Source organism: Haemaphysalis longicornis, unplaced genomic scaffold, assembly GCF_048455015.1.
Source record: "Haemaphysalis longicornis isolate Haplotype H1 unplaced genomic scaffold, Haemaphysalis longicornis Haplotype H1 scaffold_1, whole genome shotgun sequence".
Taxonomy (NCBI): Eukaryota; Metazoa; Arthropoda; class Arachnida; order Ixodida; family Ixodidae; genus Haemaphysalis; species Haemaphysalis longicornis.
In genome coordinates this window covers 157,832,149-157,857,232 of record NW_027526203.1, presented here as the reverse complement: position 1 = coordinate 157,857,232, position 25,084 = coordinate 157,832,149, and the positions used below count along the sequence as shown (strand labels likewise).

The 25,084-nt window shown below is 47.4% G+C and overlaps 1 protein-coding gene across 2 annotated transcripts in view; it reads right to left on the bottom strand.

The window, feature by feature from the left end:
- LOC144138433 (uncharacterized) overlaps positions 1-24,559 on the bottom strand; it is a 169,792-nt gene extending 145,233 nt beyond the window's left edge. Inside the window, exon 1 of one of the 2 annotated variants that reach the window (XM_077670721.1) lies at positions 24,365-24,559. In XM_077670721.1, the coding sequence (XP_077526847.1) occupies positions 24,365-24,410 (46 nt within the window). In that variant the 5' untranslated portion in view covers positions 24,411-24,559. The remainder of the gene's footprint in view (positions 1-24,364) is intronic. The other variant, XM_077670713.1, reaches the window with a different exon arrangement.
- Between the last annotated feature and the right edge of the window lie 525 nt (positions 24,560-25,084).

Here is a 25,084-nt window from a genome sequence, read left to right as displayed (position 1 = left end):
CGCACACCCAAAAACAAGGACAGGCCAGCCGTCACCAACATACACATCGGGGTATGCTTGCTGCCATAATATCGCGGCACTGCGGATCTCAAACTAAGCGCCGTGCAGGTATGCTTCCGCCGGCACAAACAAATGCTTCGTGGATTTATACCTCGATTCAAGCAGTCACAAAATAGTCGCGACGTACTATAAGCCGGTGCGACTATTTTCCTCCGCATCGCTTCGCTTGAGCAACGCCGCCATGTTGTTTAGCCTGAAACCTTCTGATAGCCCTGATTGGCCAGTAGGAGGTCGGTAGGAACCAATCAGGGCGTTGGATGATGGCTGGCGAAACGCGTCATCATCGCGGTCCGGCGAAAAGTTGAAGTTGGCCAACTTCTGGCGGAGAGCGATTTTCGGCCGGAATGCACCGCGTTCCGGCCGCCGGAATGATTTTGGACGGGACGGAACGACCCCGCCGGAGGTACCGTTTATGGGCCTTAACAGTGGGGAGTGGGCCGGTGACTCCCATGGCTGCTTTTGAAACGGGCCGCTAGGCGGATTTTAGTGGCGCCCCTACAGGCCGCGCTCGAGGCGTATATTGGCATGCATGGGCCCGACCGAAGGGGCTGGTTCGGGCCGACCCATGACGCGCCGGACCGGGCCTACTGTGATATGCACCGGGCCCGGTCCTGGCCGAAATCAGAGGCCCGTGCACCCCTCTACCCGCCATTACTATCATCGTCGTCGTCGTCGTCGGTGTCGTCGTGTCGTCGTCATTCATGGTGCCTCCCACCTTGAAACACTTCTGAAGCCTCTGCGCGAAACGACCATAATACAAATTCGTGTCTTCCGGTTGTAGCACGCGCCCCCCGCCGGCCATCCTACCATTCCGAAATGACTGTGCCGATTCACCCGCATCTCACTCGCCACGCGGGGAAATTCTCCCTCTCCCTTCCCCTGCGTGCTACTGTACACGTGCCGGAAGCACCGTTGAAGCTGCTGGCCCCCCTCCCCACGGGAGCCTCCTCCTGCCTGGGCGCGGTGTTTGAGAATTTATTTGGAAGTGGAGGGCTACCTGTGAAGTGAATGAGGGCTATTGCGACGTTCTTTTTTTGTTTGTTTGTTTGGAGTTCAGGGACTCTGGTTTGATGGTGAATTCCATTGAGAGAACAGGAGCAGTGGCGTCGTGCAGCGAGGAGTAGGGGCCAGAACACTTGGGAGCACTCGGGAGCAGGGCCACTCCACCTGCCAATGGAATGCGGCACGCACACGGAGTGAAGGTGGGAGAGTGCAAAATGACGAGGCGAGTTCGGAACCTTTCAGAGGTCTCACCACGCTCGCGAGCTGAACGACCCACATCCTCGGCTGAGTAGCTTGACACCGTCTTTCTAACAAAATTCTTCAACCTTCGGCCTTTGTTCCGGCATCCAAAACAGGTGGTTACACGCTGCTGCGCACACTTCGTCGTCATCATCACTGCTGCTGCTGCTGCTGCTTGAACTTGACTCGTACGTTGAGCTCCAGCAGCTCTCGCTGCTGTCGTTCTCTAAATAGTCGAGCTCTTCGGCAAGGTGACGACACTTTGCTGCCTCCGTCCGAAGTGCATCAAACGACAATCAAGGTTCGACAAAGGACAAACGGAGACGGCCAGAACCTGTCGCAACGACGTCAAAAGTGTTCGAGCCCCAGCACCAAACACGCTTGGCTGCTGCCATTGCCTCCACGCGCGCGCGCACACACAGACACGCACACACGCACACACGCACACACGCACACACACACCCACCCACACACCCACCCACCCGCACACACACACACATGCGCGCGCGCACACACACACACACACACACACACACACACACACACACACACACACACACACATGCACGCGCGCACACACACGCACACGCGCGCACACGCACGCGCACACGCGCACGCACGCACGAAAAGGTCACGCACGCACGAAAAGGACCTCCTTCGTACTCTGCTACCTCCGCTTTTCAAGCGGGACCAGATCGGAATGCGCCGGGTTGCTCCCGGCGGAGCGAGAGTGATCTCGCTCAACCACTGGATGACAGTGCTCTTACTCATGTTCGACCACTGAAACACGCCGGCTCAGAAGAGATCACTTTCGGAGGGCTTTTTAGTGCTCCGTCTCTCCCAATGAAATTCCTTCTGTTTTTCTCAGCAAACCAGAAAATGATGGAAGGGGAGAGCTAAAAGAAAGCGGCCTAGTCAGGGTGCGTAAAGCTGCATTCTGTTTCTGTGGGCGTTGTTTTGTGCCTTTCTTCTTTCTAGCTTTCTTGCTGAAAAAAATTAATCTGAGAAACTCGCCAGGGCAGAACTTTAAGCGACGCAATATTATAGCAGGTGACGTTGTAACAGATAGAACTCAGCGTTACTACAATTTTCGTGAATTTGTTCCTGTCCTTAGTTGTTTTTTTATATATCATTGCTACGACGAAGGGCTGCTTATTGCAATGTTGTTATTACCCGATTCATTGGTTGTAAACTATGTCCGTTTTCTTTCTTCTTTTGGCTTTTCCTTCTTTCCATTTTTAATTTTTTTCTCTTTGCTATGCTTTGGTGTTGAACAACGCTCTTGACAGTAATCTTTTAATAAATGTTTCTGTATGTTTTTGCCTAAGTGTGAGCTGAATGATTTCATTTTCGGACTGTGCACACTTTTCTATGTATCTTCTACCTACAACAATGCCCTTTGGGCGAATGTAGTCACCTAAATAAATAAATAAATAAATAAATAAATAAATAAATAAATAAATAAATAAATAAATAACTAAATAAATAAATAAATAAATAAATAAATAAATAAATAAATAAATAAATAAATAAATAAATAAATAAATAAAAGTAAAAAAATAAAGCCTTACTGCAGAACAACTACGTGCACTCAGAATCGTCTCCCGTGCAGCGATAAAAAAACGGAAGTGTGAAATTCACAACAACTAAGTTGAACATGCATCCCCAGAACGGGGCCACAAGGACGGTGTATTTGACCGATGACAGTTCGCGCTGCTCAGCACAATTTTGACTCCGTTTGCAAAGTTAAAAGCCACAATGAAAATGCAGCCTGTTCATGTTTCACTCAGCACAGATTATTATTAATAGGTAAACATATGTGCAGTCATTCAGAACATTGTGTAGTTAGGCATACGATTCTTGAGCCACTTGCATGCATGGCAAGTTTTTTCCTAGCCTGATTTGAGTAGCTAATTGAGCTGAGTTATTTTATTGTTGTAATGTTTTGCTTTGTTTTTTTCGACAATAATGTATACTTTTTTATTGCGTAAGTTTGCTCATGAGAATAACAAAGCTATATACGCATGCGAACTCCGGATTCCCGAAGAAACCGGAGAAATGGACGCTTGCACTAACATTACGATTAAGGGCCTCAACTTCGCCAATTATTCATATTTTCGCCGATACAAGGCGCAGTGCGATGATGTTGCTTTTCATACCTTTTCATTCATGTTTCTAGCATCGTGTAAAGAATTGTTTTTTTCTTGTCGTCGGTGGAGATCGCCTTCCTGTCCATCGACGACAAGAAAAAATACAATTCAGCTACCCCAGACTTCTTTCACTCTACAGTCATCGGACGTGAACGCGTATGAAGGAGAAGGGCTTGAAGACAACGGCACGGAAGAAACCGAAGAGGACGCCGCCACCGAGGAGGTTGAAGGCTGGCAACGAGCTCGCCTTTCCAAGAAGCGCAGACATACGCGCACAGACAGGGTAAGTCGGTCACGCCACACTCTTCATTTGAGACCATTAACCAAACTTAAAATCAGAAATATTGTTCGACATGCCATAGCCAGTGTACTTGGCCGAACAGCGCCAAGTGCAGAGCTCGCCGAAATGGCCGCCGTTACCTTCGATGACGCCGCTAACAGCGCGCAGATTGCTGTATACGATGAAGGCCACGCAACTAAGCTTACCCAAATCGACCATCTTACTTTTCGCCAGAACGGGAAGTTAGAAACTATCGAAGTAGTCATTGAACTGATTCCCTCATTCAAGAACACGATCAGAGGAGTCATCCAAATAGATCCAAACGACAGTAACGAAACTATCCACGGTTGGATTCGTTGCGAGCAGGCTGAAGCACATTGAGTGCAAAAATAGAAAAAACAGACAGAGAGATCGTTGCTTTTGACTCTACTACTCTCCCACGTGTGGTAAAATATTATATGGAACTCGTACGAGTCACCGAGTACCGTCCCAAACGGATGAAGGCCACGCAACTAAGCTTACCCAAATCGACCATCTTACTTTTCGCCAGAACGGGAAGTTAGAAACTATCGAAGTAGTCATTGAACTGATTCCCTCATTCAAGAACACGATCAGAGGAGTCATCCAAATAGATCCAAACGACAGTAACGAAACTATCCACGGTTGGATTCGTTGCGAGCAGGCTGAAGCACATTGAGTGCAAAAATAGAAAAAACAGACAGAGAGATCGTTGCTTTTGACTCTACTACTCTCCCACGTGTGGTAAAATATTATATGGAACTCGTACGAGTCACCGAGTACCGTCCCAAACGGATGAAGGCCACGCAACTAAGCTTACCCAAATCGACCATCTTACTTTTCGCCAGAACGGGAAGTTAGAAACTATCGAAGTAGTCATTGAACTGATTCCCTCATTCAAGAACACGATCAGAGGAGTCATCCAAATAGATCCAAACGACAGTAACGAAACTATCCACGGTTGGATTCGTTGCGAGCAGGCTGAAGCACTTTGAGTGCAAAAATAGAAAAAACAGACAGAGAGATCGTTACTTTTGACTCTACTACTCTCCCACGTGTGGTAAAATATTATATGGAACTCGTACGAGTCACCGAGTACCGTCCCAAACGGATGAAGGCCACGCAACTAAGCTTACCCAAATCGACCATCTTACTTTTCGCCAGAACGGGAAGTTTGAAACTATCGAAGTAGTCATTGAACTGATTCCCTCATTCAAGAACACGATCAGAGGAGTCATCCAAATAGATCCAAACGACAGTAACGAAACTATCCACGGTTGGATTCGTTGCGAGCAGGCTGAAGCACATTGAGTGCAAAAATAGAAAAAACAGACAGAGAGATCGTTGCTTTTGACTCTACTACTCTCCCACGTGTGGTAAAATATTATATGGAACTCGTACGAGTCACCGAGTACCGTCCCAAACGGATGAAGGCCACGCAACTAAGCTTACCCAAATCGACCATCTTACTTTTCGCCAGAACGGGAAGTTTGAAACTATCGAAGTAGTCATTGAACTGATTCCCTCATTCAAGAACACGATCAGAGGAGTCATCCAAATAGATCCAAACGACAGTAACGAAACTATCCACGGTTGGATTCGTTGCGAGCAGGCTGAAGCACATTGAGTGCAAAAATAGAAAAAACAGACAGAGAGATCGTTGCTTTTGACTCTACTACTCTCCCACGTGTGGTAAAATATTATATGGAACTCGTACGAGTCACCGAGTACCGTCCCAAACGGATGAAGGCCACGCAACTAAGCTTACCCAAATCGACCATCTTACTTTTCGCCAGAACGGGAAGTTAGAAACTATCGAAGTAGTCATTGAACTGATTCCCTCATTCAAGAACACGATCAGAGGAGTCATCCAAATAGATCCAAACGACAGTAACGAAACTATCCACGGTTGGATTCGTTGCGAGCAGGCTGAAGCACATTGAGTGCAAAAATAGAAAAAACAGACAGAGAGATCGTTGCTTTTGACTCTACTACTCTCCCACGTGTGGTAAAATATTATATGGAACTCGTACGAGTCACCGAGTACCGTCCCAAACGGATGAAGGCCACGCAACTAAGCTTACCCAAATCGACCATCTTACTTTTCGCCAGAACGGGAAGTTAGAAACTATCGAAGTAGTCATTGAACTGATTCCCTCATTCAAGAACACGATCAGAGGAGTCATCCAAATAGATCCAAACGACAGTAACGAAACTATCCACGGTTGGATTCGTTGCGAGCAGGCTGAAGCACTTTGAGTGCAAAAATAGAAAAAACAGACAGAGAGATCGTTACTTTTGACTCTACTACTCTCCCACGTGTGGTAAAATATTATATGGAACTCGTACGAGTCACCGAGTACCGTCCCAAACGGATGAAGGCCACGCAACTAAGCTTACCCAAATCGACCATCTTACTTTTCGCCAGAACGGGAAGTTTGAAACTATCGAAGTAGTCATTGAACTGATTCCCTCATTCAAGAACACGATCAGAGGAGTCATCCAAATAGATCCAAACGACAGTAACGAAACTATCCACGGTTGGATTCGTTGCGAGCAGGCTGAAGCACATTGAGTGCAAAAATAGAAAAAACAGACAGAGAGATCGTTGCTTTTGACTCTACTACTCTCCCACGTGTGGTAAAATATTATATGGAACTCGTACGAGTCACCGAGTACCGTCCCAAACGGATGAAGGCCACGCAACTAAGCTTACCCAAATCGACCATCTTACTTTTCGCCAGAACGGGAAGTTTGAAACTATCGAAGTAGTCATTGAACTGATTCCCTCATTCAAGAACACGATCAGAGGAGTCATCCAAATAGATCCAAACGACAGTAACGAAACTATCCACGGTTGGATTCGTTGCGAGCAGGCTGAAGCACATTGAGTGCAAAAATAGAAAAAACAGACAGAGAGATCGTTGCTTTTGACTCTACTACTCTCCCACGTGTGGTAAAATATTATATGGAACTCGTACGAGTCACCGAGTACCGTCCCAAACGGATGAAGGCCACGCAACTAAGCTTACCCAAATCGACCATCTTACTTTTCGCCAGAACGGGAAGTTAGAAACTATCGAAGTAGTCATTGAACTGATTCCCTCATTCAAGAACACGATCAGAGGAGTCATCCAAATAGATCCAAACGACAGTAACGAAACTATCCACGGTTGGATTCGTTGCGAGCAGGCTGAAGCACATTGAGTGCAAAAATAGAAAAAACAGACAGAGAGATCGTTGCTTTTGACTCTACTACTCTCCCACGTGTGGTAAAATATTATATGGAACTCGTACGAGTCACCGAGTACCGTCCCAAACGGATGAAGGCCACGCAACTAAGCTTACCCAAATCGACCATCTTACTTTTCGCCAGAACGGGAAGTTAGAAACTATCGAAGTAGTCATTGAACTGATTCCCTCATTCAAGAACACGATCAGAGGAGTCATCCAAATAGATCCAAACGACAGTAACGAAACTATCCACGGTTGGATTCGTTGCGAGCAGGCTGAAGCACTTTGAGTGCAAAAATAGAAAAAACAGACAGAGAGATCGTTACTTTTGACTCTACTACTCTCCCACGTGTGGTAAAATATTATATGGAACTCGTACGAGTCACCGAGTACCGTCCCAAACGGATGAAGGCCACGCAACTAAGCTTACCCAAATCGACCATCTTACTTTTCGCCAGAACGGGAAGTTAGAAACTATCGAAGTAGTCATTGAACTGATTCCCTCATTCAAGAACACGATCAGAGGAGTCATCCAAATAGATCCAAACGACAGTAACGAAACTATCCACGGTTGGATTCGTTGCGAGCAGGCTGAAGCACTTTGAGTGCAAAAATAGAAAAAACAGACAGAGAGATCGTTGCTTTTGACTCTACTACTCTCCCACGTGTGGTAAAATATTATATGGAACTCGTACGAGTCACCGAGTACCGTCCCAAACGGATGAAGGCCACGCAACTAAGCTTACCCAAATCGACCATCTTACTTTTCGCCAGAACGGGAAGTTTGAAACTATCGAAGTAGTCATTGAACTGATTCCCTCATTCAAGAACACGATCAGAGGAGTCATCCAAATAGATCCAAACGACAGTAACGAAACTATCCACGGTTGGATTCGTTGCGAGCAGGCTGAAGCACATTGAGTGCAAAAATAGAAAAAACAGACAGAGAGATCGTTGCTTTTGACTCTACTACTCTCCCACGTGTGGTAAAATATTATATGGAACTCGTACGAGTCACCGAGTACCGTCCCAAACGGATGAAGGCCACGCAACTAAGCTTACCCAAATCGACCATCTTACTTTTCGCCAGAACGGGAAGTTAGAAACTATCGAAGTAGTCATTGAACTGATTCCCTCATTCAAGAACACGATCAGAGGAGTCATCCAAATAGATCCAAACGACAGTAACGAAACTATCCACGGTTGGATTCGTTGCGAGCAGGCTGAAGCACATTGAGTGCAAAAATAGAAAAAACAGACAGAGAGATCGTTGCTTTTGACTCTACTACTCTCCCACGTGTGGTAAAATATTATATGGAACTCGTACGAGTCACCGAGTACCGTCCCAAACGGATGAAGGCCACGCAACTAAGCTTACCCAAATCGACCATCTTACTTTTCGCCAGAACGGGAAGTTTGAAACTATCGAAGTAGTCATTGAACTGATTCCCTCATTCAAGAACACGATCAGAGGAGTCATCCAAATAGATCCAAACGACAGTAACGAAACTATCCACGGTTGGATTCGTTGCGAGCAGGCTGAAGCACATTGAGTGCAAAAATAGAAAAAACAGACAGAGAGATCGTTGCTTTTGACTCTACTACTCTCCCACGTGTGGTAAAATATTATATGGAACTCGTACGAGTCACCGAGTACCGTCCCAAACGGATGAAGGCCACGCAACTAAGCTTACCCAAATCGACCATCTTACTTTTCGCCAGAACGGGAAGTTAGAAACTATCGAAGTAGTCATTGAACTGATTCCCTCATTCAAGAACACGATCAGAGGAGTCATCCAAATAGATCCAAACGACAGTAACGAAACTATCCACGGTTGGATTCGTTGCGAGCAGGCTGAAGCACATTGAGTGCAAAAATAGAAAAAACAGACAGAGAGATCGTTGCTTTTGACTCTACTACTCTCCCACGTGTGGTAAAATATTATATGGAACTCGTACGAGTCACCGAGTACCGTCCCAAACGGATGAAGGCCACGCAACTAAGCTTACCCAAATCGACCATCTTACTTTTCGCCAGAACGGGAAGTTAGAAACTATCGAAGTAGTCATTGAACTGATTCCCTCATTCAAGAACACGATCAGAGGAGTCATCCAAATAGATCCAAACGACAGTAACGAAACTATCCACGGTTGGATTCGTTGCGAGCAGGCTGAAGCACATTGAGTGCAAAAATAGAAAAAACAGACAGAGAGATCGTTGCTTTTGACTCTACTACTCTCCCACGTGTGGTAAAATATTATATGGAACTCGTACGAGTCACCGAGTACCGTCCCAAACGGATGAAGGCCACGCAACTAAGCTTACCCAAATCGACCATCTTACTTTTCGCCAGAACGGGAAGTTAGAAACTATCGAAGTAGTCATTGAACTGATTCCCTCATTCAAGAACACGATCAGAGGAGTCATCCAAATAGATCCAAACGACAGTAACGAAACTATCCACGGTTGGATTCGTTGCGAGCAGGCTGAAGCACTTTGAGTGCAAAAATAGAAAAAACAGACAGAGAGATCGTTACTTTTGTCTCTACTACTCTCCCACGTGTGGTAAAATATTATATGGAACTCGTACGAGTCACCGAGTACCGTCCCAAACGGTTAGTGTGTTTCAACTGCCAGAGTTTGGGGCACATCGACAAATACTGCCCATCGCCCAGTGTGTGTACGGAGTGCGACCGTACTCATGCACAAGAAGACGAATGTGAATCACACCCTTTTGTGGCCCGTGCCAGGCCGTTGGTCATAGCTTGCTGTAAGCAGTCTGTCCCAGCCGGCTTCCAAAGAAGGAGGAAGAGTCTCCAAAGACCGATTCACCAAAAGAGTCTGATGAAAACCGTGGAACAAAGCAAACACGCCGTCCCAACAATAACAGTGTTTCCTGGGCAGCCACTGTCACAAGACACCAACAGATGATTGGCCGTAACCTCACCTCCAGTTTACCAGAAAACCACCCAGTCATGATCTAAAATATTCAACTCAAGAATAGCCTTCTAGAACTTCGTTCAGAACTTCAGGCGATGCGTAAAGAACTCGCCTCCCTCCGCAAACCAGCACACGGCGTCAATCTGTTTCGGTGCACCAAAGCCGTGCACGCACCTCTCGTCGCCCCACAGCAGATTCTTCGCATACAGCAAGCAGCAAACCCACGAGCTATGTCACTGAACAGATGTTGAAACAACGGGAGGCGCAAATCAAGTTTGAGGTGTGCAAGTAATGGCAGAAAGCCTGCGGAAATATTGCCGACCTACAGGGACAATACGCCATTCTTAAACAGGACATGCAACAGGTCATGGAAGAAATGCGCGCGTTTCTTGAGACGGTCACCCCTAGTGAATCCAAGCGCAAGAAGAAGCAATCTTCCTAAATGAACCCTTTAGTTCCTCCTAATCGTATCATAATTCAATGGAACTGCCGAAGCTTCGCTCAAACTGGCCCCTTACTGAAATCACAGGTATCCTCTACCCGACCTCTAGCCCTACTGCTACAGGAGACTAGAGGCCCTTGCAAAATTCCTCACTACACCACCTACATGAACCCAAAAATCCCGCATGCTTACAGAGATAAATCCAAGTCGCCCTCCACGCCTGGTCAGACGGCAGTTCTGGTGCACAAGTCGTGCAATTCAGTTCAACACCGATCGGATAAAGCAAGCAATACAAATCGAGAAATAATCATCGTCCGCGTTAAACCCCCTAGTGGGAAACCTGTGCTTATGGTCTCGGTATATTACAGACCTCAGTGCAACTCTCGGGTTAGGGATACCTATGACTGGATATCGCATATATTTTCGCTAAAATTTTCTGGTCCAGTTATTATTGGAGGCGACTTCAACGCGAAAAGTTCTTTCTGGGGTTAGTCCCACTCCGACCTACGCGGGAAACTCCTAGAAGAAGCACTGGAGTATAGCCCCCTCCGACTCGTCAATGAACCTTTCATTCCTACCCGGATAGTTCTCCACAGCTCGCAGCAAGACACCGCAACAGATCTAACCCTTACTACACCCGGCGTCATTAAAAATTGGCGGACACTGGATTTTATATGGGGCAGTGATCACTTCCCTATTCTGCTCCACTTGAACAGCAAGAAATTCTGCTCCAAGACTACGTACACAAACATCAACTGGGATCTTTTTCGCTCGCAATTCCACGTGAGCGCAGAACCTGAGCTGTCCGAGTTTGTTGCCTCTGTGAATGAAGCGCGTATCCTTTCCACGGTGACGGTAACAAGCACAGCTGAGGTCAACAATCCGGACGCCCACATGCACAAACTGCTTCGTACAGCTGAACGCCTTACAAAAACGTATAGAGAATACGGTAAACGTCACCATGACCTGATGAGACTAAAATGCCATAACAAAGCGATAAACGAATTCAAAAAATCCTCCAATCTGAAAACTGGCATAATCTCTGCGAACGACTTGGGCAAGAACGCGGTCTCTCACATCTATGGAGCCTCTTTCGGGGCCTGAGTGGACGGGCGAAACTGCCGGGCGAGTGACGGGCGAGTGGACTGCCGATTCTAGATGAAATGTGCCTCCATACAAACTACTCTCAAGTGGAAGATACTCTTGTGAAGACTCTCTTCCCACACGCCACGGCTGAAATCTCGACCCTCTCAACTCTGCCTGAAATCGATATACGAGCACCGCTCGCGGAGCTCGACTCTCCGTTTACCGAGAGCGAGCTGCATATAGCCATCTCCCAAGGAAAACCCAAATCTACACCGGGCCACGACCAAATAAAATGGCAAGACTTTCGAAATCTTCTCTCATCGGGTCAAGCGGCCCTCTAAGCTCTCATCAATCGATCCTGTGATACTGGGCAAATTCCTGACCACTTGAAAATGACTATCCTCCACCCCATCCCAAAACCTGGCAAAGATTCTCGAAAACCCGAGAATCTCCGACCCATCACATTAACTCCTGTTATTTGCAAGTTGACAGAACGTCTCATAAACAACAGGCTTCAACATCACCTGGAACACACAGGATGGTTCCACCCGGCCCTCACGGGATTTCGCCCCAATTTAAGCAAGCATGATTACCTCTGGCTTCTTCGTCGAGTCATAAACCGGACATCCCGAAAGGGCCTGCCCGACTACGTCCTGGCCCTTGATATGCACAAAGCGTTCGATAACGTCAGTCAAGGAGGCATCCTGCAAGAACTGGCCGCTGCCTTCCCCAGTCAGAAGGCTCAGAGGTGGATTCGGGGCTTCTAACGCACAGACCCATTCGCCTTAACCCAAAGGAAGCAAAGCCGATTACCTACTACCTTGACAGAGGAGTTCCCCAATGTTCAATTCTCGGACCTTTACTCTCCAATCTGGCCATGAATCGTGTAGCCCGACCCCTTGAAATGGACTCAGCGGCCCGTTTCGCCTTCTATGCTGATGATATAGTTGTGTGGACCGAGGCTGTTGATTATGACTCAAAAGAATCTATGCAGGCCGAACTCCAGGCTGCTGTTTTTAGCTTGGAGCGCACCCTCTCCCTGTTTCAGCTGCAATTATCCCCCAAGAAGACCGAATTTCTCAGCGTCGACGGCAAGCGATAGACCAACCCTTATCAAGTCCTACACCTCAATATCGCCAATTCAATTCTTGAATCAAGAAATGGTACCATCAAATTACTTGGCCTCCAGATTAGCAGCTGCAATAGCCCCACTACATGGATTCGTCATCTTCGGACAACATGGCGCTCCACCTTGCACCTCATTACCCGTCTATCAAATCAATACGGCGGCTCACACCAAGACGCCTGTCTCAAGCTTGCGCCCGCCGTTGCGTACGGCCGGCTGTCTTACGGATTTCCCGTATATGAATTCCGTCCCCGGCGTCTCAGTGAACTAACCATACTAAACAGACACCTGATTCGTACCATAACAGCCCTACCACGCCACACTAGGACGGACGTGCTGGTACAAGCAGTGCCACTTCCTCCGATCACCAATCTAGTCGAAGAAGTCAGGCTGCGATTCCAGAGGCACCTCGAATACATGCCGCAGGGACGAGCCATTCTTAAACGGGACACCTTGAACAGCAATTTAGACCCTGCAATCTTTTCTAAATCCATCCCACCTTGGGAGAGACCTGCAATCGGCCCTATACGATGACGACCCATTCTCCGACGTTAACGAGCAGCTAGGGAACAGTACGTCTGCACTCTGGCCAATGACAAAGCCCACGATGAAGTAGATGTATTCACCGATGCCGCTATCCATTTTTAACAGCCGCTATTGCTTGGAGTTGCTCCGAGGTTCCACAACTAGGTGGTTCTCGCAACATTACGAACACCTATGGCCTCTCGGATGAAGTGAAACTCTTTGGAATTTAGGGCGCACTTCAAAGCACCCAGACCCATTGTTCAACCATCCACACAAAGAAGTTCTGCATCATCACTGACTCGCACGTTGCCCTCCGGGAACTGAATAGAACCTTCACGCCTAACTCTACGGCCACGAACATCCTCTACTTAGTACGGGACCTGTCTCATGAAGGAATCACGATACGCATTGTCTGGACACCTGCCCACCCGTCTGGAGCGTACGGCAACCGAACGGCGCACAGCGCTGCCCGGAAGTGTCTACTAAATCCTCCCACGGTTCTCGCCACCACTTCAGCACAATCTGACCCACCGAGCCCATCTGATCAACACTGGCAACAAAAACTTCGTCAAGCTAGAGCCCTTAGCCGGCACCGGCAAGCCGAGGCCTCACCCCCGGGTTTCCTCGCCCCACTAAAGACCCTTCCAGAACAGGAGAGGTCTTCGCGAACAAAGTTTATGCCAACACGGCCTATACCCCTTATGTGATATCGAAGTGGACGAACCCAAGGCGTCGCTCCTTACCAAGGTGCCCCCACTGTGGCAGCAACAAGAAACCCAACCTTTTCCACCTTATTTGGTCATGTGCAGCTTTCTCAGATGGGCGTGCGCAGTTGCTAGCAAGCGCCACGGTTTCGACGTTGGCGTTAGAGCATGTCGAGTATGTTAGAGTCAACCCAGAAATGTTAGAAAAAATCACAGACTTTGCCCTAAGAAATGGTCTCTATAAGATGGTTTTATGGCTGACCGACTACTTGTTCAAGTTCACCAGTCACAAATGAACACCGGTGCGCATCCGTCTTGCCCCACCAACCGTAATGTGCCATCAAGAACTATGCCGGACACCCCCTCCCCTCAGGGGAAGGCAAGTGTGTGTGTGTTGCTCCAACGGAACCTCGAAGACAGCTACAATGACCGCTACAGTGAAGCTTGAACATTACTTAGTTGTACTACAGCTACTTAGTGGCGTCTTTCCCAATCCTCCTTTCCATTCCCTACCCACAGGGCTTTATAGCATCCTCTCTGCAGTAAAGTCATTCATTCATTCATTCTTGTCGTCGGTTCGTCGGTTTGGCTTAGAAGATAATTTTTTTATTTCGTTCGTTCTCTTCCTATGTACTTTAGGTTTTTCCAGCTTTTTGGGTGATGTTTTTTTTCATTCCCTGCAGATAACTATCGCTATCTACACTACTATAGCAATTAAATGTGTTCCGTCCGCAGATTCCGCATTTTTCTACTAGTACAGGGCACTCTACGGTAAGTTGTCACAATTTTTTATTCGTGTTTCCGTCGTTGTTTTGAGGGAATTTTTATTGTTGTCTTTGTTTCGGGGGTAAATAGGTATATTTTGCAAGTTTACTTGTATAAATTTGCTATTTCCCTGTCTTTTTTTGTTTGACCAATTATTTCCGTTTACGTTAAATAGCGATTGAATGTGTTAACTCAGCCAATAACACAATTCACGCAATCGCGGGATGTAAGTTTCGTTTTCGTGATATTGCTTTTCGTGTACCGGTTATTCTTTTCTGAATTTTTTTTATTTTTTTGTTCACATTGGAGGGAGATACATAAGGTGCCTATTTTTGATCTCGTATGTTCGCTTTTATAAATTTAGTTTCTTTTTATTTTTTGTATTCTCATTCGACCAATCATCTCTTTTTGCGCTTTTATAACAAGTGAATGCGTTGCTTCTGCTAATTGCTTCTGCTAAAACTTACATTTCTTGTCTTTCGTAAAGTTATGCAACCAACAATGAACTACTATTAAGGATGCTCCTGTACCGTCCCTCTAAAATTGAATATTGATTTGAATTTTAATATTGATTTGAATATTGATTTGAATTTGAATCAAATCATTGATTTGAATTTGCGGAAATTTTTTTGCAGTCGGCTCTTTCTTTTCGTACCTCTTTGAGTATACGCGCAAGACAACGCTTTTTTGTGCGTGGGATACGAACGTTTTCATACAGTGATGCCATGCAATTTTTTGTCTATCAGAAATAATGCAACACAAACATTTTCTGATCCGTAACCCCAATTAGAGCGCTAAACTAATTGATACTAGAACCGGTCAGCTCACCGTGGCAGTAGCACTAAGATTACTCGTCTCACAGGCATCCGAGCAATACAACTGTGATATGATGTAATTTCAAACAGAAAAATATTAAGTAAATTCCCGCTAGTGTTCTATCCACGCCCCCGGCTTTTGCTGGTAAGGGAATAGCCGAAGTATCACCTTTGAAAACTATTTTCCAAGCAGTTAGTTGGACGAGGTTTCATTACCGATCGACAGTCCAGATCAAGTTCCCAGACAGTTTATCGAAAGGAACGTCCGTTTATGGAACTTTTGTTGTCTGTTTTATCCAAATTCAACTTCTGTGGCTTTAATAGAAATTTTCAGTAATTTATTTTGGGTCATTTGCCATTTCAATTTGTTCCCATTTGAGCATGTGCCTACCGTGCACCACATAGCATCAGTCGTATCACGTATGATATTATTCCATGAAGGAGCAAATATGATTGCCATTTATGGCCCTTACAACGCATACCAGGCAATTCGTTTACCTAATATTAGCTGGTTCCGTCCTAACCATTTCACTTCAACTCTCTACGGCCCCCTCGTGCAGCAGCAGCTTACAAGGAAGCTACGCTACATCGAAGGAGAAGGCCGTGCCCACGCAGGCCCTGCCTTCGCACGCCGGCTCAGCCAAAGCAGCCACCTCTTGGGCAGGACAGTGTCGCCACAATGCCTTCACTGCGGCCAACTGGGCACCACGAAACACTACTGCCGCGCTACTGTCAGGGCCCCGATGCTTCTACACAGCCCCGAAAATTCCGCGCAGCACAAAAAACAAGCCCCCCCCCCTCACCCCCCCCAACAACAACCACTTTCTTCTACTTATTTTTTCCAGCGCAGTCCCGCACGTCACTGCGGGGCAGCGCCCCCCTGTCCCTCCTTCGCGGGAGAACAAGGAAGGGCGCAGCGTGAAGGGTCGTTTGTAACGCCCGCCGTTCTAAAGCCCCGAGTGGAAGGTCACAGTTGGACTGGAACGGGAGAGATCTGATTAGGTGGAACCGTGCAACACCCGTATCTTCCCAGTACAGACTTTCAAAAAGTCTTCGGAATGGTTGCGTATCCACTCTCGAGGATATTGGCCAATGACGACGACTGCTGCCCCAAGAAGATCACGTTCGATTGATTAATTCCTATTTGGCAACAACGTCTGTACAGCCACCCACAATTGCCGCATACCCACAGGGGGATGGGCCAGTGAAGATGACACCTACATCAGTAGCTCACGGTTTATTCAGAGATTGTCCTTTTCAGGAACGCTTTGCATTCAAACCACTTAGCAGCCTGAAGTGTCCAATAATTTTTGTTCCTTGAAAGAAATTTTCTTTGCACGATGCCATTTTGTGCGTGTACAGTCAAACCCGATTGTAACAAACCCGGATAGAGCGAATTATGCTATATACCGAACAAAAAAATCCCAGTTACGAGAATACATGCGAAAACTATTCCTTATAAGGAAGTTCACATCTGATATATCGAACTCGGCGCCCCTAGAATTGCCGCCAAAATACATGGTCTCGGAGTGGCGATTGAGATGTTGATCGGCTGCAATGGAGATGTTGAGCATTCCATGGAGCGACGTGACTCCCGGCACTTTCCGTGACTGTTTTCGACGCGCCTGACGCACGATTAAACCCTCCCAGTCAGCGAGTCCGGACCAATATGGAAGAAGATCTCGCCAACGTTCCCGATGTTGTGGTGAAAGGAGTGCCCTTCGAGGATTGCCTGAGTGTCGACGATGGCGTTGCCTTCACTGTGAGACCCTCGGACGCCGACACCGTCGCCGATGTCATGGCTGCTGGCGCTGTTGGATGCACCGAAGAGGCGGAGGATATCGCGAATGAACGCCGTCCGATGCTTAATGAAGCGCTTTCGGCAGTCAATTGTGCTCCGCCAATATTGCTTCGATATTGAAGGACACGGACAGCAACTGATGCAAATTATGTCTCATGTAGAGATTGCTGTGCTAGTTGACGCCGCCAAAACGAAAGTGAAAACAAGAATCACCGCTTTTTGGGAAAGTAGGTAGTTACAGCGGAAAGTAGCTTTGCTGCTTGCAATAAATAGATAGTTTTGTGTATGATAATGGCATACTTTTTTATTGTGTTCGTTTCTGCATGCGAGGATGGCTGGAGGAGGGGGGGGGGGCGGTGAGGGGGTTCTGCGTATTGCGAACTCATAACAAAAAACTAGTTATAGGCGGGTTCGGCTATTTCGAACTATTGGATATATCGAACTAATCGTGGGGCATATTGCAGTTCACTATAACCGGGTTTGACTGTATATTGGGAAAACACGAAGAGATTCACTCGGTCACAAGCAGCGGTATGCTTACCCTGCTCCGCATTCGGCTATAAAGGCTAAATAAAGAAGCAAAAGCGGAGAAAGAGACGTAAACACCGTGTAGCAGTAACGAAGTTGTGAAGAATGTGGGGATCCTGACGCCCGAGTCACTGCGCGATCGCTAGATTTGTGCCGTTGCACGGCGCTTTTCCCCTCTCTCCCCGAAACGCCGGGTTGTCTCGGCGCCACTGTGTAGGGTCGAGCTGTCTTTTCAAACTCGTGCCTGAGGTGCAGGTTGCAGCGGCCGTTGCGGCGATAAAACACTGTCGCGCAGCAGGTGCTACGCCCTGGTAGTGGAGCTAACCTCACCTCATTGGCCTGTTTGAACGGTTCCCGAACTCCCCCTCTCGCCGGGACGCGAACACGCACCCTGCGCGGGGTTCCATTCGGGGAGACGCTTCGAGGGTGCCGAAGGAGTCAGCCGAAGGTATGTGACGGTTTACCGTCCGGCCGCAACTCTGTTGCGCCGGCGAAAGCCCGCCTGCCCCTGTGGCTTTTGGCTCATGCCTTAGGTTGCTCCTGTTGCTCCGATCCGACGCTTACATGTAGGCCGTACCTAACACTTGACGATCACGCCTTGCGGTACGCGCCTGTGAGCCAACGGAGCGCGTCTCCCTCGCTGCTGCGAGGCGATCTGGCCAGCACAGTGATGCGCGCGCACAACAGTTGCGCCGCGCCCCCGGATTTTGCCCTGACCGAACAGACCACTGGCTCTGCGCCGACGACGCGCACAGCTGCGCGTTGCTTACCAAAATGGAAGTACGTATCTGGACTGTAATTTATGTAACTGGGACGTTGGTGCAAAATAATCGTCTTCCCTCCGTACCCTGGGCATATTCCTTTGTCGCCCCCTACTCCACCTGCCCAATAGAGGCGGTGTTGAGTTGGCGCGACGGCGTTTCAGTATCGTGAGCGGGCTCAACCTGCTCGAACTCACGGTGGTTCGTCGCAGTGTGCATGAATGCATGCCTTGTGCAATGCTCGATTTGTGCATATTGTGAGGTAGAGAGACCACAAGAAATATCGCCTCGTTTCGACTTCGACGTGCGTGAGCAGGCTTAAGTGTTCCGAGCAATGTGTTATCTGCTGGTCCTGAACAAACATCGTCGCATGGACGGATTTGCGTTAGGAGTTATACTCGCAGCAGTGGGTCGAGAACCACCCTGGTGAACACGCGGTCGCCAGTACGGTCCGCGGTGTAGTTTTTTGTTGTAAGGTTTGACAGCGATGAAAAAGAGTGTCGGGTCGTTTTAAATTCCCATATGAATTGGCTGCCACGCACGTGGTATAACACTCCCGCTCATAACCTTCAGTAACCGTGGCTAGCGCATCTCCGAACATCGCACATTGCTCGTATTTACATGTTGAATGTTCATATATCCTATGTTGGAAGTTAAGTAGCGTTCAGGTAAGGAAGGTGGAAAATAATACGCACTAATAATGTATGCTTTTCAGACCCGCGATCGAGCCGCCCCACTTGCTGCGTGCGTGGTGCATTCGCGTTCGTCTGGTGCATGTTCATGCTTACATCCTGTCGAGGCCAAAAGGCGAAGTGTTTGCGAAATCGTACCCTTGCTCACTAAACTGTATCCCACACTTTCGTTATTCCGGCAATGTTGTGCTCCGATGTTCTTGACGACCGTACTAGCCATAGAAGGAACATCACGGATGCACGTTTTCCTAAAATACTGTGCAGGAATGGCGCCGGTGGGACCACTCCGCGCCTTGCTGCCACGGGCTAGTAGCTGCTCCACTTCAGATACACAAACCTTAGCCAAAATTAGTGCTCACAAATAGCTTATATTGTAGCAAAATACCAAAATGCGGCCATAATGAAAGCGTTCATTCAAACAGTGCGGTATAGGGGTCATACGTTGATATATCCGTTAGGTCGGCTATCACACACAAATCAAAACCACCATGCTGACAGCCCCGACCACGTCATGTTAAATTTTACATGTATTTTTGTCTGCAGAGAATAAACAATTCAATTATAAAAACTTGCGTTCACGTATTGACCTGCGGATGGCCAATGCTCCATTATTCGTCGCCTTACATCAAGAGCCTCGTCTGCGAATTGGACTGATCGAATGGCCTGTGGTGGAGATACTTGTCTTCACGTTGTGTCCGTTACCTTAGAAATTCTGCACGCAAGTGTATACCTGTTGGCTTGGCTAGATGATTTTTCGATCTAGACCAACATGTATTTTGCCTGTAATGTTTTCTTAGGTTATCTCCTCACCGACAATAAATGTACTTTTGTGGGAACTTATTCAGACGCTCAAAATCAGACAGCCGACTAACTTACAGCGCTTAAGCCAGGGCTCATTTTCACAGTAGATGTCGGGTTAAGTGCATTTAGCAACAACTACTAAAGGCGACTATGGAAACACCGTAGCGAGGAAGCTACCAAATATGGTGCGCGCTCTTTAAAGGGGCCCTAAATAGGCTTCTGAAGATCGCCATTTTAATCGCGCAATCACTAGAGTACCCCTTCACGACAATGTATACCAAATATTACACCTCTGCGTAAATCAGGGGCCGCACAAACACGCAACAAAAATGCTTTCTTTCTTCCTTGCTCACCTACCGCTTCCTTGCCGCCACACTTGCGCGCTCTGACGGGCGACAGAGCGGTTGTGACGCACCCTGTGACGCACGAAGCTCTCAACAGTATGGCTGCGCTATTGGTGGGCCCCGTTAAATGCTGTAGCCAATCAGCGTTCCCGGCTCTGGGGGAAACGCGGTCTCGCGGCGCTCCTGCACCGGCGGTACGGCGTATTTGTCCTGCACCGGTGGCACGGACGAATGTAGATCGTCGCCATCCGTTACACGAGCTTAGCTGAGTTTAAAGATATAGCGCGTGGTTTACAAGGTATGAATAACGCTGAAAAACACGGAGCATCTCTGCGGGCACAAACGCCCGCTACACGCGCGACCGCGGAAAGCATCTGCCTGCACGGTCGACAAGCAGCCCACTGTGCGGTGTATGCACGATACGGCATACACCGCAGCAGCTAAAACTTGTCACCGCCCGCCAGAGCGGGACTATTGCTGAAAATCAGTTTGCAAATACGTGAAAGGGGGTGATAGTGCAGTGAAATATTGCGCGGGGGATCGCCGTCGTCACGGCCTCGCAAAGCAGTATCTGGATACCTGCGGCGATGCTAAGCCTTTTCCCAGACCTTGATGGGACGAGTTCACCGCGACAGCGCCGCATGCCGAAACACTAGCGAGCCGCTATAGTCGTCGGTGGCAATCTTCAATTATTATCGTAAACGAGCATGTTGAGTTTGGAAGCCCCCTATCTTGCCTTCGAACGCTCGTTTCCGCTCGTTTCCGCCCACGCGAGCACGGCCGGCGCGAGGAGCCGTTCGTTGCGGGCTGGCCGCCGACCGACCCCGCTGAGCGGCAGCGGATGTAGTAGGCGGAGCTTGGCCGTCGTCTGCTAAAAAAGAAGCGTGACGTACCACCGAGCGGAGCCAATGGCTGCGCGCTTCTCGAACCAACCCTGTTTCTGGTGTCACCGACCAGGTCTTGCGCCTGGTCGGTGGCGTCTCCGCTTCCACAGTGCTTTGGAAGCGCGGTGAAAGAGAAAATGCGGTAGACCTTGTTGCGGGCCCTTTTTAATGAACGATAACTCGGCTAATACTGAAGGCTTTTAAACCATTTTTGCGGCAGGACGTTCTTTGGTTAGTACTCCAACGATTGCGCACGCAAAATCGCAACCTTTGGAACCCTGTTTAGGGCCCCTTTAAATGCCATTGCTGAATTTAGTGTTTGCAGTACCTGCATTCTTGCATAATATTCTATAGGCAGCTGGCCAGATGGGTATTTTGATAAAATCGCAGTAGCTCACTGCCATGGAATTCAAAAAAAATATTAATCCGACCAGATTACAGACAAAATTGTTACAGCTGCAAATGGTAATAGGTTACGAAGGCTTTTTAGCCTATAGTTCTCGATTGGCATACTGTGAAAAAATACACCTGTGATTTCCTCTTCTTTTTTGCTTTCCCGCCCGACATCATACCGAACTTGCCTTTGCGAGAACTGCTCCTACGTCGATTACGGTCCTCTCGCTTCAGGGTAAATATTTACGGCGTCCATAGCGCCGTTGGAAACCAGACATACATATAATAATTATTTTGGCGCCATAATAAGGAGTATAAAAGATTGAATAACATCCTTAGTGCCGTGAATAGCTCCACAAATTCCTATTTTCTCGTTTGAAAGTGAAGAGGTTTCAAGCCTAACTTGTGCACACCTGTTTTTGTCGTCCCACCGAGATGTGGTTCGCTTAGTTTACTATACAGTCTAACCTTGTTGTAACGAAGTAGTGATGGGGCAGTAAATTAGTTTGTTATATCCGATATTTGTTGTAACAGTATGGGTTAAAATTGGCTTCAACGGGTGAAAAATCTGGCTAGCGCAAACATGTTAGACTGAAAAACACTATATGCTAGGCTTTGAACCAGCTATGAACAAGCTAATCGGTCTCCAGGAGTTGTGGCATTTCGGACTAAATGGAGCAGAACACGATAAGGTAACATTCAACACAACAAAGTGTGTTCGACAAAACAGGCTTGCTTTCTCATTTATTTGTACTTGGTTGTGACCTTCCTCAGGTAGCTTTGCACATCACCGAGCAGGGGGAAGTTCTCCACAGGGACCACGCCCAAAAGGGCCTTTTCTACTTCCGCAATTTTGGACGTCGGGAGTTTCTCCAAGTAGCTTATCAACATTCTTCGTTATAGCCGATGTCGCGCGCGGCTCTAGCGGTTTCGGTTTCGTTATTAACAAAATACCTGTCACTTAAATAGAGCGTGGCCAACCAAAGTTTGTGCTTAGTTCGCTATAGCCTATAATTCACTATATTAGTGTTCATTATAACGAGGTTCACCTGTACTTTTTTGTAGAATAAAACATTTCGGTATCACACGCCTGATGTAAATGGCCCAGACGGGTGCAACGGCAAGGTATGTCTAGGCACAGGATTGCTGCTAGACCACAATTGGGACAAGCTTATCAAAAAAATTTTTCAAATGTCGGGACAAATAGGCATTATCGTGCGGAAGATCGATTTTACTATTGTAAAATATCTTGAGCGTAGATCACGCGTCCACTCATAAAATTTTGATGAACTATGGTCCATGTGAGGCCCTTGTTATCAGAAAGTGTTCTGCCTGCCAATTGGTTATTTTTGTAATGACAGCAATGGCATGTTTGTTACGTTCGAAGATATCAAAAGTGGGATACGCCCCAGAGCGCATATCATTGTTGACCCGTCGGCTACGACTTAGCCGCACGGTCGCGAACTTTTCTTGTGCTGGACTGATAAAGTCGTTTCCGAAGCTTTACTGGTTTTTTGAACCGGTGAAGGTCGTGGATGTCGTCACAGGAAGAAAAATATCTTGAAACGCGCTGGTGAAGTTCTTCAAACTGGAAATGCCTCGCCACATGTCTGTGACTGCACTCAGCGGCGTGTCCCGACCGGTCGAGTCAGCAGGCAGTTTTAGCATATCGTTACCGTGTTTGCGTTACCGTTTACCGTGTTATCGGTATCCGGAGTTTCCATTTACCGCTGAAAGAGGTAAAACGTGTTTTAGCGCTCCGTTTGCGGTTTGCGTATCCCGGCCGCCGTGGCGCAGGTAGCGACATCTGATGAACTTCTCTCAAAGCAAATCACGCATAATTTTGTTGCTCATTCCTATTTGCATTCGTTTAAAGTAACTTGAATATGTCACTTTTCGGGTGAAGCATTCACACTAACTGTAGTTGTTTTGAGAATACTGTAGCCATCACCTGCAGAGCTTTAAAAATAAAACGTGTTGGTGGCGCCATCTACTGAGTAAAGTTAGAATCAAGGTAAAATAGAATTTGTCCCCGCGCTAAACAGTTAGGCAAGAAATGATTTAAATATGTCGTAGCAATTACTCAATAACCTACACTTCTTGCCCAGAATAAGTTTGGAGGCCTAAAAGCACTTTGCGAGTTCAGTAACTTATCGGAACCATTTGAGGCGGGCAAGGCTTAGTACGAGTAGGGACGGCCATTTTGCTCGCGCATCTGAGAAAAATGGTTGTTTGTGCTTTCCTTACCATTATTTAACAAGAAACACGTAATAAACGGCATCAAGTAAGATTACTTTTATCGCCTGTACCAAGCGTAAAGCGCCGAGCGCACTGCATTTGCTGTAATCAATAGACGACGGTACACTTCGTCTGCTCAGTAAGCTCGCTGGCGACGGTAAAGCCTGTGCCGGTAAGTTACCGTTCACGGTAACTCTCGCGCATGCGCAGTCGACTCCCGCAAACACGGTAAACGGTAACGTAAACACGGTAACGCTATGCTAAAACTCTGTAACGACAGCGAAAAAAACTATACGTGCATGCAGAGTGGGTTCTTTTAGGAGACGAGTGAATGAGGGGCAACTGCAGCCACATAGTTCGTGCATATTTAATCTAGTCGGAAAGTCTGAGTACAGGCCTGCGCTCATACGCGTGCAATGGTAAAGGTCTTATGTTCTAAGTGCCTGTGGCCATTCAAGGCTATTACTGGCGAACCTCTTTGCGGTCACAATCAAAGTTTCAGGAAAACAAAAGTGAACGTAGCTTAGAACTCACCGGCAAGAATTGTCAAAAGCAGGGTAACGGTCAGCAAAACTCTCATGACGAAAAATACCCTTTACGCTGGTGAATCGCAACTGGCATGCCTTGCGGGGTGCGTAGGAGGCTAATTCCAACGGTTAAAATCCGGGCAACGCTCAGCCAGAGTGTTCTTTTGCTCCGCAGATGCCCGTACAATCTGAGCATAACGCATGGGCCTCTCCCCCTTCCTGCCGCCGTAATATGACACTGGGGCTGGAGCCGACTCGGTGAAAGCGGAGAGGAGTCGCGATTTTAGGGGTCGCTGGAGAGCGAGCTGTTGGTATCTTGAAAGCGTAATGGAACGAGAGCTAAACTCAGCAGATAACGACACCAGTAAGGGCAATTTTCTCTGCCTGCCTGCCACACAGACAATTTTCTGGACTTGTGTTGCAACAAATATATCATTTACAAAGCATGAATTTGGAGGCAGTAGATGTGGTCTCGGGAAGCCCACTTGTGAAAGCATACGGTATACATTTACTTACGCCTAATTTAGGGTTTTCGCAGAAAGACACCAACCGGAATATGTATTTTCTTCATACATCATTGAAGAGTTTTGTTAGCTGTTGCCTGTTGGTGACTTCTTGCATTGGATCACACCGTTAACATTTGCCCTTGGTTTCGGCCAGTGTTGTACACCTCCCCCTAATATAGGAACGAAAGCTCGTTCCTCGTTCCTTCTCATTTTGAAGCGAG